Below are 15,147 nucleotides of genomic sequence, written 5' to 3'. Positions count from 1 at the left end.
ATATCTGATGATTACAGAGGTTTGTGCCGGTTACGACGAGTACTTTACCTCTTAACCCCTCATACCCTGGTAATTTCCATTTTAACCACATTACATTAAACCATCTCCTCCAGTTTTAACACATTCATGGAAACCCAAAACACTTCCCGGAAGCCTGAAATCTCTGATTTCTTGTTGAACATGTGGTCATGTATTTCTGGTGCCCATAGAGTGAGAAGCCTTGTGTCATTCAAGCTGGTACATGTACTTCATACAGACATCTTGTTTGGTGTGTTCCTCCAAGTGTAGGGGCAGACTTTTCTCCTCGATGTACGGCTGGTTACACAGAGAACACTTGAAGAGCGGCGAGCTGTCCTCCGTCATCACGTCTTCCTTCATGAAGTAGGACTCCACCAGCGCCATGGTGAGGTAGATGCACGGTTTGGGCTTCGTGCCGTCCTCCCGCGGCGTGTTGCAGACCTTCTCGTGGTTCTCCAGCGGGGCCCACCGCGGGAACACGGCCTTGCACCGCGGGCACTGGTACACCACGGTCTCCCAGTTGGAAATGTCAATCTTACAGCTGGCCAGGATGCTTCGCACCAGGTCGTTGGGCCTGTCGTTGTTGTGTTGTTGTTGTTGATGGACGTTAGGTGGTGGGGGAGAGGACACCACCATGGTAGGTTGGGGCTGGGAGGGAACACCTTGGTGCTGGAGGGGAGGGGAACTCTGCATCATGACCTGCTGGCCGGTAGCCAGGCTCATCGCCGACTGGACACGGATGGCCTGAGGTTGGGAGGGGGTGCTCGGTGCCGGCTGGTTAGGCACGATCGTGTAGATGATTTGAGGCCGACCACCTGGACCTAACATGCCGGGTTGTACCATGTGGTGTTGCTGGGGGACCTGGCTGACCATCACGAAGTTTTGTCCTGCCAAAACATGAACTGTAAATGAGACTCTAAGCACAAGATGGTGGGCTATTGAGTAACAAGATTCAACCAACACAACCAAGTGTTTCATTCAGCCGACTTTTCTCAAGAAGGTGACAGACGGTCATCAAAATGCCAGCTGAATAAAACACTTCGTTGTGTAAAAAGAGTCTCTTTATTCAGTGACTTACCAGCTAGATGATACATGCTGCCAATCACTTTTATCCCAAACTATCCCAAATATTTCTTTGGATAACTCTGAACTTACAAAGAGTAAAAGAACTTCCAAGAAGACCTACCAAAGTTTATGATAATCTATCCATAGCTTTAAGACTTAAGCTGCTGTGCTAAACCAGACAACAATTGCTACCAAAAGCAACCTTCTTGACAAAGGTAGACCAACAAATAGTCCAGCAGCATACATTGTACCTGGCATTAGCCGAAATGTGCACTGTCTAAAAGCACCAAATTTGGCACACATGTAGTTGAACATATACTGCACAAATCACATGGAGGCATCTCAATTCAGAACAATCTCATCTAAGAACAACCTAAATAGATGTAGCGTTCTAGTGCTCTGATTAAGGGGGAGGGGCAAAAAAATAAACATCAACATTTCTCCCTAAAAACTTATATGCCACCTAGATAATAGTGTGTGCACTAACCTTGCACATTGCCGGGAACCTGCATCCTGAGCTGCTGCGGTGCGTGCTGACGGGGCATCGGAGGCGACACCACCGGGCGCAGACTGGGGTGCAGGATGGGGCGCGGCGCGATGGGGCGCTGCTGGTTCATGATGTGCGTGACGGCCGGCGGTCTCTGCTGCTGAGACATGGGAGGCTTGATGATCTGAATCTGCATGTCGGGGTCCAGGAGGGGTCTCTGGGCCATGTTGGGGGATCTGTGCACCATGGAGGAGGCAGCTTCCTCCTCAGACTCATGCCCATCCTCCTCGTTAGTGTCCTTCTTCTCTTCCTCTCGCTTTCTCTCAAACCAAGACAGCACCTGGGGACAAGGCAAACAATACCCTGATCCTGACTGTCCTTCACAATTAGCAGTTCAACCAATGAAGGAATGATTATGGTATTTTTAATGTAATGCATGTGACTTTCTTTACTTTTGGGACCCCACTACATGTAGCATGTGTTGTTGGTTAACAAGGAACTGCATCACTATCTTGTGACAATATCTATGTACATGTATGTCACAATTCCTTTACATTGCTTTAAATTGCATTTCCACATTGTTAGCTGTAACAGCTGGTCTAGTTTACAAATTATGAATGTCTCAAGTTAATTTTGTCTGGAGTTAATTTTCTTTGATGTTTGTCATACTGATGATTTTAATGTCTTGTATTATATAGTGGGCAGCATTGAAAGTCAATTTGTCAGGTTTGATTCTGCTACCCAGCACTCAGCCTCTGAAATACATGTAGATAGCAGCATGATCTTACTTGTTCCACTCTCAGGTCAGTCTTTGCGGCCAGCTCCTCAGCATCGTGATACAGGATGAAGGGGCATCTCTCGTACTGTTCGGTTAGCATCTTCAGCTTCTCCACGTTAGTCAGGGGTTTCTGAGGGTTCATGGACGAGACGATACTCTGCAGACCTATGATGGACTCCTTCCCTGAAACTGGGCTTCTTTGCTGCTCCGGGGACTCCTGCTGTGTAGGGCTCTCTGTCTGGTGACTCTGAGTTGGTGTAGAGTCACTCAATGCGTGTGCTGAATGACGTACTGGGGAGGTTGGTACAGAACGGGGCGTAGAAGTCGCAGTGACGGGAGATGTTGCTCCCGATGTGGGCGCACTGGTGTCGTCCTGGTCCATTCCTAAGTATTTCTTGTAGTGAGGATCTTCCGTCATCTTTCTGTACTTCTCGATCCACTTCACCTTGCCATGCTTGAAGGCGTACCGCGTGTCGCCGAACCAGCACAGGATTTCTTTCCTCGACAATTTCGTCAGCTTGTTTATTCTCGCGACCTCTGTGTCTCCCGGCCTCTGGTTGAGAGAGAAGCTAGCCTTCACGACGTCTAACTGGAAGGCGGTCTTTTTCCCATCGATTTTGCCATCCTCTTCGAAGTCTTCCACGTCGTCGCGCTTCCGTTTCCGGGTGAGGATGTCGGCCGGGGAGAGAACCATGTTGGTGCCGGGGGGAACCATGGTCGGGAGGGAGTCGTCTTCGTCTAGATAGTCTTCCAGCGTGCTGGGCGGCTCGTGAGGCTGGTGAGAAAGCTGGTGCATCTTGTGCGGATTTCGTTTGAAGACGTCGTACCGTTTGTCTGAGAAGTAGTTCCGGATGTCTTGCTTGCTGAGCCTCGTAAGTCTCATCAAGCGCTCTATCTCCAGGTCGTCCGGGTGTGGGCACCTCTGAAAACTTTCCTTCAACAGCCTCAGCTGGTACTCTGTTTTAAACCTTCGTTTCACTCTCCCCGTCCTGTCATAAAACACCTTCATGGTCGTTTTGACGTCCCCGCTCTTTTTCTTAGTCTGCTCCTCGCTGTTGGTTTTGTGCGTTTCTGTCCCCCGTTGGTGCTCCTCTTCCTCATGGTCCCATCTTTCCTCATCTTCTTCTGCATCATCCTGGTCTTCCATCCCCACAACAGGTTCATCCTGTACATCCATATACAGTCCGCTTTCCTCATCCTCCATTTCTGTATCTTTAACTCCATCATCATCATCATCATCATCATCTTCATCATCTGATGGACCATCTTTGGTTTTAGGCTCTTCCTTCCCACCACCAGGCTCTTGTTCTATTTCCTTCTCCTCTATGATAGAATCTGATTTGTCTTTGCTCTTGACATCTGAGGCGTTCTCTTTTGGCAAGTCGGCAACTTTCCGCGACGAGGCAACCCTACCCTTGTTCCCGTTATCACGCTGAACGCTGTTTTCGTTCACGTCGTTTGACCTGCTTTTGTCGTTGTCGGAACCTGAGTCTTCCTCAACAACGTCGCCGTTGAAATAGTCCACTAAATCAGGCTGCCCTGGAGACAAGGGTTCGTCTTTGGGTGTGATGGCATCATCAGCCTCCTCCTCTGTCCCTTGTGTAACAGCCTCCTGTGGCGGTACGTAGTACTTCTCATCTTGTGGGAGCCCCTTCTCCCTCCTACAGTCATTAAACCACCTGCCGATCTCTCTTGCCGTCATCTTGGTCTCCTCCCGAAGTTTGTCGATGTCAAACTCTGACGGGTAAGGATTCTGCTGGAAATGGATTTTCAGGAGGTCTAACTGGTACTCCGACTTTCCCTTCCTCTCCAGCCATTCCATGTCCATAGAGCTCCTTTCTATTTTCACCTTTGGCGTGCTGCTGTCTGGAGTGTTGAAGTTCAGTTGTGCTCTTGGAGACCTTGGGGATCGTGGCCTGCCTCTAGCTGACTGAGACAGAGGCGGTCTACCTCGGGCCTTGGGTGAATTCGGCGGTCTGCCTCGGGGGTTTTTGTGGGGTGACTTCACCGATGACGACTCGATAATACTGTCTAATGTCTCATTGAGATCCTCCCTGTACACACAGAGTCCTTTGGTTCCCTTGCTGTGCTTGACGTGGTAGCGTGTGTCACTGAACCACTTCTTCACCACGCCTGCCGTCAGCCCTGACGCTCGCACAAGCTTATCCACCTCTAGAGGTGTCGGGAACTGAGTCTTACCAAATGCTCTCTTAAGAAGTTGCAACTGCTCCGGCGTCTTCTTCCAGTTCCTTCCTTCCCCCGCTGGTGAGGGTTTGGGACGAGAGGCCTTTGCTGGGGTCTTCGTACGTTCCTTGGCGGCCGGGCTAACTCTGGTGGAAGGAAAGAGTGTTTTTACCACCTTCATGGTCTTTTCTGGCTCCTTCTTTTGTTGAGCCCACGTGGCAGGGACCCCAGACACCCGGTATTGCTCTATCTCCTCTGCAGTCCAGCTGACTGAGAGTTTTTGTCTCTGCGCATTGAACCATGTTCTTACTTCGTTATTGGTCATACCAGTCTTGTCTATAATCTCATCCAGCTCTTTGTCGGTGAAGTAAGGAAACTTGTCAAAGTATTGCCTCAGCACTGCATTTTTGTGACTGTCGGTGTTGGATACACTGATGGTGGCGTAGGTGACGGGGGGATTAGCCGCTGTCTGGCAAAGCTTCTGTAGAGTCGAGGAGGCCGAGAACTGGTCGTTGCTCACTGCGTCGCCTTTACTGGCCGAGCTCTTCTGGTCCAGGAGCTTTTGCATCATGGGAGCTCGGAAGGCACCAACTGCTCCGGACCTGTCTTCACCCTGCGTCTCATCTTTGTCTTGGTCTGCCTCAGTTTCTGTTTCAACAAGACGAAAATGACAGTTAGCATCATCAATGTTCATATTTATCAATTTCCAATTTTGCCAGCTCACTGTCACTGGAAGGAAGTTTCACATAGCAAGAAACTGAGGATATCAGTATTTCAGGAAGTAGCTCGACCTTTCATGAATGTTTTATCTTCCAGCACCTCCCTGTCAATAAAGTAACCAAAATATCCACACACTCTCCCTGCAACTGTCTCAGTGATGTGCAGTAGAATTCATCATGTAGAATTCATATATGTATATTGTATAAGAAGTGACACCAACATCTTCAACAACAAAGCCAGGTCAAGAGAGAGGTAAGAAGTGAACTACGGTATGACAGGATAGAATTTCACAAACATCTTCCCTCACCAACTTCAGCAGTGTTCTTCTCGCCGTTGGCTGTTGTGCTTTCCTCCGTCCCTCCTACCGGGTTCTGTTCCAGGAAGGTGGTGCCGTTCTGTTTGATGACCTTCAGTGCCAACTTGGTGTTGTCTGGGTGGTTCTTCTGGTTGTGTTGCATGAACATTTCATACCTGGTAACAGTCAGACAAATAGAGCATTTTATCAATGTTATGATATACAAAACCAAATCAATTATGCGCCACATTAAAAAAATTGTAATACTGGATTTGGATATTGGAATTCTTGTTAAGGAACACCACATTTTTGCAAATTTGACACTATAATGCACGTTTTCAGGTAGGTACAACATAAATAAAATACAACACGATGTAACTTTCCACATCACCGTCATTCCCAAACCTAAAAAAGTCAGCAAGGTAGACTATCTTGGTTGTGTAAAAGAAAAATCCTGGCAGCGTATCCTATACTTTACCAACCTGATGACACTATTTTCGTAACAGTAATTCCTACCTCTTAGTTGAGAAGTTACAGAGCTTGCAGATGTAGGTAGGGTTGAGGATGACGTGGGGGTGTGCTGAGTCCACGTGAGAGGTGAACTCATTCAGGTCCTGAGTCTGGAAGCTGCAGTACTTGCACTCGAACCCTCCCTGCAGTTTCCCCACCGGGTTCTTCACGTCTGTGGTCAGGGTGAGGCTGGACACGCTGGTCATGGTGCACCTCTGACCAGTCCTTCTTCTGCACCTGAAATGGGTTGAATGACAGTTCAGTGTTCGAAATACCCGGCAGTACAACATGATTTTCTTGTGCACTAGTTGCTTAATGACTTGGGTAGCACACCGCACAGCCTGACAAAAATTTCGACAAATCGGCAGTGGGGTGGGGTGGGGGGCTAAAATTCTGATGCGCTACCTAGTTTTTGCCCCACTGTACTACCTGGCTCAAAAAAGGATTTCGGACACTGCAGTTATAAGTATAAAGGTTAAAGTTAATGGTAGTCCTATAGACTTTTTTAGGCAGTGTCCAGGGCACGGTATTGGAAGGCGGAGACAATCCCTCTACCAGTACCACCTTTTAATCACAGGGCCCCAAATAAAGTCGGGTACCTATTTTACACCTGGGTGAGTGAGGAAAGTCATATAAAAGTGCCTTTCCCAAGGACACGGGGTGTAGCCAGGAATTAAACCTGCGACCTGTTGACTTGCGTCCATTACTACCAGCATTAGCCACTCAGCCACTTGACGCAACCGTAAGTAAATTAGTTTCAGACCTGTAAATAATTGTCATAAATCTGAAAATGTGTTTACTAGTGCTTCAGAAGGTTTAAAATTCAGTTGTTGGATCAAAAATTTTATAGCCTGAGGTCAACCCTCCCCTCGAAAGGCTAGAATTGGTGAGTTTTTTGCTAGTGTTGGTGGGAAACTAGAAACAGATCATGTCAACATATTTTCCGTAAGGCCATTCTAGAAATAAAGACATCATTCAACTTTTCAGACATGATAAATGCTGCCATGTGTACAATACATTCATGTCATGCAGATGACCTTTGTTGCTGAGAGTGGAAAGGTCAATCTAAATTTCACAATCATAATAAAATAATTACTAAATTACACAATTAATTGTCATCACCAAAGTAACGTTTATTTTTATGACTGGCAGGTATTACAAATGGACCATCAATACTATGTATTCTGCATGTTTTGACATTACATGTAGTTTGTATTTACTAGAACTGCTATAGGAAAAGGTGACATTCCACTGTCACTGGATGGCATTTGCATAAATGCATGTATTTGCATGTACCATATTACTATTAGGATGACCCCATTTTTCTCAAAGCTTAAGTCAGAACAATTCAATCTCTTGTTTCTCTGATACACAACTTCACTTCTTCTGATTTAAAAAACAAAAGATTTTGAACCATTCAGTTATATATCAACGCAAAGATGCTCATATTTTTGTTGTACCTATTTTCCTCCTTGTTAGTTTTCCATTTTTTAATACAATTAAAAGTTATTGTACAAAAAGCGAAGAACTTCCTTGTCTCATTTGGTAGCATTTTGTTCTACTAGTAGTACTAAGGGATGCCTGTTTTTTTTTACCTCCATGTTTAAATTCAATATTTTTCTGATTTCACCCACCCACTCCATTCTTTTCCTGCAAAAATCTGAGAACAGAAATAAATTCATAAGGCGGCTTTTACAGGTTCTCAGTTTTCTTGGATCTCCAGTATGCTTTCAAGCTACGTAACGGTATACGCTGCTACCTGCAGTGGAAAGGTTGCTAGGGCCAAGATTTAATCAGGCTGCGTGTGCAGCGCTACTGGGATACGGCCACACCCATATACAATATGATCCGTGCATCACGTACACTGTAGGCAACCAGCTTTGGGGACCTCGAAATTACACTCCACGATTTGATTTTGAAATACCCGAGGCAAGGACATACCGGTAGCTTTAAACATTTAAACAGAGAGTGCTACCTCTTGGCGCTAAACACAGAATTAAAACTCTAAAATACATCAACACGGTTTTGTGGTACATGTGTATCTGTAGCTGCTGTTACTGACAATGTGATATGCTTTACAGCGGAAATTTCCCATAGATGACGGCTGCAGCTGCTATGGCTGCATGCACCACGGCGATTTTACTCTCAAGCTGAAATCTGGATACCATACTAATCTACTCTCATAATATCACTCCAGAAATTTCCACCCTTTCTACTAATGTCTTTAGCAGAATGCCTTTCGGCAATCTACAACAAGGATTTGACCTAGAAAAAAATGTGCCGCTTTATTAACTGTTGAGATACGCTATCCACTATCCAGGTCGCTTAATGACGGATCCCGTGTTTGGCAATAATGGCGGCTCGTCTCCCCGACCAACACGTCGGCTGACGTAATCCCCGACCCAGAAAGCGTGCGCATCTGTAATGAGCATTAGCACTTCTCTGTTATTGGTCAGCTGTGAACGTGCGTTACGTCACCATCAATCAAGCTGCCGTCAGGGGCAAGGATACCTGCATCTGCCTTCTACGCCCGCCCTTAGATAGCACAAATTTTCCAGACAAACGAAGTCTCTGGATATAGCAGCACTACTATTGTTCATGAATAATTTAGCGTTCCCTGTATTTCCCTCGACTTTCTGAATCCATTTACATACATCCCGCTCCATCGTTCCTGCCGATCGTGAAACAAAAATGTTACCTACGATTATGCCACGTTATGTCAAATGTTTCTTTCCAAAATGAGGACAATAATTAGTGCGATCAAACCAATTTATCCACACAGAGTTCAGCAGCTTTTTTACCGAGCAGTATTTTTCTGCAGAGCATTTCGGGACGTGATTCTAATTGTCCTGCACAATGAGGACGGCTTTTCTAGATCCGAGTTATATTTTAGAAATGCGCTTGAAGGTTTGATCACTTAAAACACAAAATTTGGATTAGCTTCCTAGTTTCTTCAGGACTGAAACCGGAAACACAAAATTAATTTTGCAACGCCTAATAATATGCCAGATTTACACACCAAGCAAAGAAAAATTCTACCTTTTTCTTCTATGGTTATATTGATACATTCACAAAGCTCTGGATGTTCTTAAGTTTTTGCACAACGAATTTAGTATTACAGTGTTTAAATGTATATGTAGCGACAGTACGTCAAAACAAAAGAAAGCACCCACGACCATCCAGCCTTACATGTACGAGCTAGCAATTTTGCCGAATATTCACCACGACCAACCATCGGAGACCCGTGGTGGGGATCTGAATAATTGAATTCACAGAGGACTACACGCCGTTGCGCCTGAATTGACGTCTCCGCCATAAATAGTCAAATGTCGCGACGTTCGCGCAAATTCTTTGCCGATTTCTGCATTTTTGAGTCATCCCCATCTGACAATATGGTAAAAGTACAGGCGCGTATAAGATATGAAAATACACACACTGTCTGAACAACAAATCAATAGTACTGAAATGGCTGGGAGCTAGTCAGTGTAGCAGCCATGTGCTGTAGCTCAAATATCGCCATCTGGTTTCAATCAAATCAGGCAAGAAAAAGGCACTCTAGCTGGTGCAAACTACATGTACGGGTACATCATACTGTATACAGCATATTATTAGGAACGCTAAAGAAAAAATATTTTTCAAATTACTTCATTTCCCCTTGTGAAAAATATAAGATCTGCAGTACGATGATATACTGGTAAACAAAATAACAACACAGCATTCAAATGATCCATGAGATGTAACAATGTAAGAAAAAACATACAAAACATTGGACATGGTTGAATTGACATTTTAATAGTGTACTTGAGAGATTTCAGTTTGAACTTATAAATGAAAACAGCCTATAATATCATATGCCTGGGTATACTGTATATACCCAAATAACTGGTGCAAAGTACGTGTTATGGTTCTAAGCGAGTGCTAAGGAAGAAAGCTGATATCCCAGTTAAAAGACTGCTGCTACTGCTAGTACATGTACGACCTTAGAACCTTAGAATATATCATTGTTACACCTATAGGCTATAGCGCCCTGTCCAGCAACTGTAATATTTTAGTTGTGGCCGTTACAACTGTTCGCCAACCCTGACCTCAGGAGTCAGATATGTGGAAATAGGATACACTCAAAACTGCTGCCATTTCCCCATTTTTCCCTTACAATCATATTATAATTATGACCTGAAAAACAATTTACAACTTTTTCTTGCCGCAGAATGTAAGGCATCCATTTGTATAATATGAAGAAAACAGGCATTAGAGAAATTGCCATAGTTAGCCATTGCGACGAAGAAAAACATGAAAATACTATTCTGTACTAGTAAGTGTTACACTTACAGCCAGTACTGTAAATCAACCAATTCATGACTTAGTCACTAAAACACACTTTCTAATGTGAATTTTACCAACTTTTAAAATTGGCACATATTATAGCACACGACAACAGCATTGAGTTATCACATACTAGTATTCTTTCTGATGTACGTTTAGTAATTGGTCTGCATACCAGTACTAGTAGTAATTAGAACAAAACCCCTTTCTAGAGCGACACTAACACTTATCAACTTACTTCCTGGCATAACTCTGGGGAAAGCACGCATCTTGCAATTCATACACAGATACAACTGTGAACAGCATACTAGTAATATATTGTTGGAGGACAAACTTGGCCAGGAATTGTGAAACAATGCCTTGGGTAAGTTCAAGGGGCGAGTAGAAACATAAAGTCTTCTGGCTGCTGGGAATCAAAATTTCTTGTTCTCTTTCAAAATCAGGCAAAAATCGATACGCACACTGATGTCATCCATAAAAATTACTTGCTGTGGCCTCATAAGGGATCAATAACAGGATGCTTACAATATATAGAGCAACAAGTGAATCTACCTTCAATATTTTCCCATTCTAGTTGTATATGAACGACCTTTTACAGTATAGAAATGGCAACAAACGACTGTATACTCCATTGAGTGGCCAGACACTATAGTTCACTCAGCCTCAGCTTGTGCCTGTTATTGTTGTACTGAACAGTTGAGGCCACAATAACATTGAATATAAGGTGAATATGACAAAGGTTTGAATTCGTCATGCTGGTAGAAGTAGAGTACTCTAACCATGCTGGGAACAATTCACTATACAGCAAAATTAGCTATTATCATACGTAGTGCCTAAATGTGCCATCAGCTTTCTCATATTCGCATTTATGAAATGCCTATTATAATTATGGTAATATAAAGATCCAGCGGAACAAAAGCTATTGTTTGAAAGGGCTTTTAAGAGGATTAGCAACATAATTGTATTATATACTACAGGGCTCGAAGTTCACTTATGGGAAAGGTGCACTCGTGTGCCTTGACCTAAAAATTTAGGTGCACTGCGAATATAAAATTTGGATGAACGACATGAAACTGTCAGCAAAACATAATACTAAAACAAACCTTACTGCCTCTCTCCGTAGCTTCATACTAAAATTCTACATTGGTAAAATTTGGAACAAGTCATACAACAAAAACAAAGATTTTTCAATTTCAAGAACTTCAAGAATATTTCTATATAATGACTCCTTGTGTACGCAATCCTACGCAAATATCTAGGTCAGTACGTGCACTGGTGCACCAACAGTCAAAAATTAGATGCACATCTCCAATTTTGCATGCACAAACTGCTATATCTTATTCTCTAATTTCCAATCCATGTAAAGTTGCATAACATTTTATCCCCTGTGGGAAAGTATCTCTCTTCAGAGTCTTAAAATGGTCTCAAGAGGATAAAAGTTGTAAGTTAACTCAAACTCAAAGCTCCTTCAGTGAATTTTATAAATACTTTTAAGGGGCCTAGCAATAACACCAATTTTTGACAGCTATGTAAGGGCTAATAAATGTATATAATCAAATTAGATCCAGATTATAAAAGACAAATAGGCAGATATAGAACAAAAGACAACAAAAGGTTCCACGATAATAAATGTTGGTATAATCAATTTAGCCTTTCTAACTGCTGCCATGGGATCAACGCTGTATATTGTCAGCCATTGCTCAATGGCAGAATGCGCCAATTACATAAAGCTCCTATTACGTCAATAAATATCATGTACTCATCATCTCTGAAGACATTGTCATTATAAAAACATTGCGTCACTTTGGAGGAGTTTTCACACAGAGTGACAAACACAACAAAATGTGTCGAGGCTCAAATTACCACATGCAACTTGCGATTTGCATGCAAAAATATTCTGTACTTCCAATTTTGCAAGAGTACATGGAATAAAAGTGCCATGACATTCAGCTATATACTGTACTGCTATTGCAGCGCTGATATACTCATGATTTTTAAAACGTAGGGTGTTTCTTTCCTATTTTCCCTGATTTTTCTCAAGTCAACTTCTATCAATTTACAAATTCATCAGGTTTGCACGCACGCGCCTCATTTCTTCCAAGTTCACCAACTAATATGTAAAAATTTCACTCGATCATAACATAAGAACTTGATGTTGAATCATGTATCTTGTTGTATATCTAGCAAAGGCTGAAGACGGACTATTTTGCATGTAGATTTTTCAAATTGCACATAAAATTTTGGCCAACATGCAATTTTTGCATCAACCTCCTGTTGATTTTTAACCCCTTTGATGATGTAACCGGAAAAAAAGTATTTCTAGCCCTGTATATATGTTAATGGTACAAGTTGTTGCTACAAAGAGATCTTGTTAGCTTGGCAGCTACCATTCTAGCAGCTACTTGTAAATTATTGGCGTAATTTTGACACTCCACTGAAAACAACATGTGTAACAGAATATGAATAGATTATCAGGGATGCCCTCAAGTCAAGGTTGAAAGATGGATATAATTTCTTCAAATACTACTATTACTAGCTGTGCTAGCAATCGCAAGTGTCTCAGCACAACATTGTAGACAAATTGGGGACAGTCAGAAAGCTGATTGATACTGTGAAATCTGGGGTTTCTATTTTTGGAAACAAATGAAACTTACTACTGTTTAGCGCCAACTTCTTCATTCAGAAGATCTTGGCCAGTTGTTAGAAAATACGACCCTGATTCATTAGTCCTTGCGTAGCATGTGATTGTGAGTGTTGTTGTTGTTGATATTGGCTCAATTGTGTAATTAAATTTATCTACACGCTGGATGCAGTTACGCCATGTGAAAGTGGCTCAAATACACATTCTCTATCTTGAGTTGTCTATAAAATTCCTTCTTTCTGACAGACGTACAATTTCCGTACACAAAAACTGCCTACAGAATCAGACGTGGTACTTATCAATTATCAAGTTCTCCTTCGCGTGTAAGTTAGTAGTGTCACACATATGTGTGCGTCTGGTCAAGTTTGCGTCACAAAATGCATGCCACTCATTTTGACGTATTGACGTCGTCAGGGTCTTTCAACTTTTTGTACGTCTCAGTAGACCGACGATCTCGACAGATACAACGACCACTGCGTTCTCCCTGTAAGAAGGCCAAAATGAGGCCTGTGCCAGCTACAGGCCCAAACGATCTCCTGGGGCAAGCCCTGCATACGTTATTAGTGAGGTGTGAGGGCCAGTCGGCAAGCTTTGTGTGGGAACGACACGCTTAGAGGGGAAACATCGTAGCCTTGCAACTCTTCCTCACATTTCGTCCTTTTCCCGTTATTTGGAAACTTTGGACGGAATCTGCTGCCATGCCAAAACAAGCGCGAAGAATTTAGCAAAGGCCCAGAGATCACCAGATCTGGGGTGGGCATCCGGCCAAGCTGTTATGCATAGCCAATGATGTCGTTTCATTTAACGGCCCATGGCATCCCCTGGACTAGGGAGGTGCCGAGGCCACCAACAAGAAAAACATCTAAAGTACTGCCGTCAAAAGTAACTGTAATCACGCGTAAAAATCTAGTGCTGTGAACCGTTGAAAATTTTGCTACCGCCTGCGTGACAGGATGGATTTGATGTTGACATAAGTTTTCAACTCTTTACTGACTCCATCCTGGACACCCCTTCACCTATTAACGTGTTGGTATCACCCGTCAACTTTATTTGCAGACTTGTCCTGGCTTTTGGGGCTATTTTCTTGCTGTCCTAGTTCAAAACAGATAAAGCTGGCCAATAGTAGCCGGACAGGCAGCAAACGCCGCTAGCCGTGTGATCTGTGAGGCAAGTTCAAGACGATGGAAACAGCGGAACGGGGAAAACTGACAAAACGGTAGAGGCTCCGCCTCGCCCCTTCCACGGCTTGCCGCCATCTTTGCGACGCGAAAACAACTTGAGGCTTCATTCATTCCGCGCACAAAAATCGCCCAAAACTTTGTCTAAGACGTTCCAAAATCGTCAAGATTGACCCAGAACGGAGGAAATAATCTCATGCATACATACCGGGGTTGAAACTGTCTTGAATCGACGTGGCAGCCGCGGCGGAGTGCCAGGCGATGCACGGTACCGTGAAAACGTCCAGAATCGTATGACGGCCGTACGGACTCGCGATTCGTTCGTTTCCCGAGCGGTGGCTCATTAGTAGTCGGGAAACATCGGCAAACCGTGACCGAACGGTGTGTGTCGTCACCGCGCATTACCGCGGTTTCTTCCCGATGCCAACCCCGAGCTTTCGTTCACACAACGGTAGCGCGCCAGTTTCAAAACTGCGAAAGATTTTCCACGAAAACTATCTGGAATACGAGTCGTCCCCGCCAGGTTTATACGTCAAACGGCCATCGCGAGTTTCCGAACTACCTTCCCGGACCGCCTAGCGGGTTTTCCCGAGCACGGCCAACGGAGCACCCGTTATACTTCTCACAAGCCTCACGAAGTGAAACTTTCTCTGCAGCTGTGTCAGATGCAAACTTGCGGCGTAGTGAAAGAAAGAAAGTGAAAGTATTTTCGCGCGGTAAAAGTAAAAGATGACAACTGACAGTAGAGTAGATATCGGATACGGTAGATTACTTGAGAAATATTTACCAAACACAAACAAACGTCACAACAGTTCTAACTTACAACGGTTTTCGTTGTTCCTGACGATTTAGATAATAGTTTTCCTTGTTGTTTCGACTTCTGATAATGATCAAGGTAGATTCAAACGAATTTCGCAATTTTAGACTAATCTAATGAGTAATGACTCA

General features: G+C 43.7%; 1 protein-coding gene across 1 annotated transcript; it reads right to left on the bottom strand.

The window, feature by feature from the left end:
• Positions 1-90: 90 nt before the first annotated feature.
• Positions 91-6,263, bottom strand: LOC109482110. Its single transcript, XM_019784795.1, has 5 exons — positions 6,064-6,263; positions 5,560-5,723; positions 2,359-5,180; positions 1,571-1,910; positions 91-905 (listed from the first exon to the last, which is right to left on the bottom strand). The coding sequence occupies exons 1-5, from the start codon at positions 6,261-6,263 to the stop codon at positions 226-228; spliced, it is 4,206 nt and encodes a 1,401-aa protein (XP_019640354.1). The 3' UTR covers positions 91-225.
• Positions 6,264-15,147: the final 8,884 nt, after the last annotated feature.

This window comes from Branchiostoma belcheri, unplaced genomic scaffold, assembly GCF_001625305.1.
Source record: "Branchiostoma belcheri isolate BF01 breed outbred unplaced genomic scaffold, Haploidv18h27 scaffold59, whole genome shotgun sequence".
Classification (NCBI taxonomy): Eukaryota; Metazoa; Chordata; class Leptocardii; order Amphioxiformes; family Branchiostomatidae; genus Branchiostoma; species Branchiostoma belcheri.
The sequence above is the reverse complement of the archived record's forward strand: the minus strand, read 5'-3'. Positions and strand labels throughout refer to the sequence as shown.

Coding starts and splice junctions, on each gene's coding strand:
- LOC109482110 (XM_019784795.1), bottom strand. CDS start 6,263: ATGACCAGCGTGTCCAGCCTCACCCTGACCACAGACGTGAAGAACCCG. Junction 5,181..5,559: donor GAAGAACACTGCTGAAGTTG/GTGAGGGAAGAT, acceptor TTGTTGAAACAG/AAACTGAGGCAGACCAAGAC. Junction 1,911..2,358: donor CTGACCTGAGAGTGGAACAA/GTAAGATCATGC, acceptor CCTTGTCCCCAG/GTGCTGTCTTGGTTTGAGAG.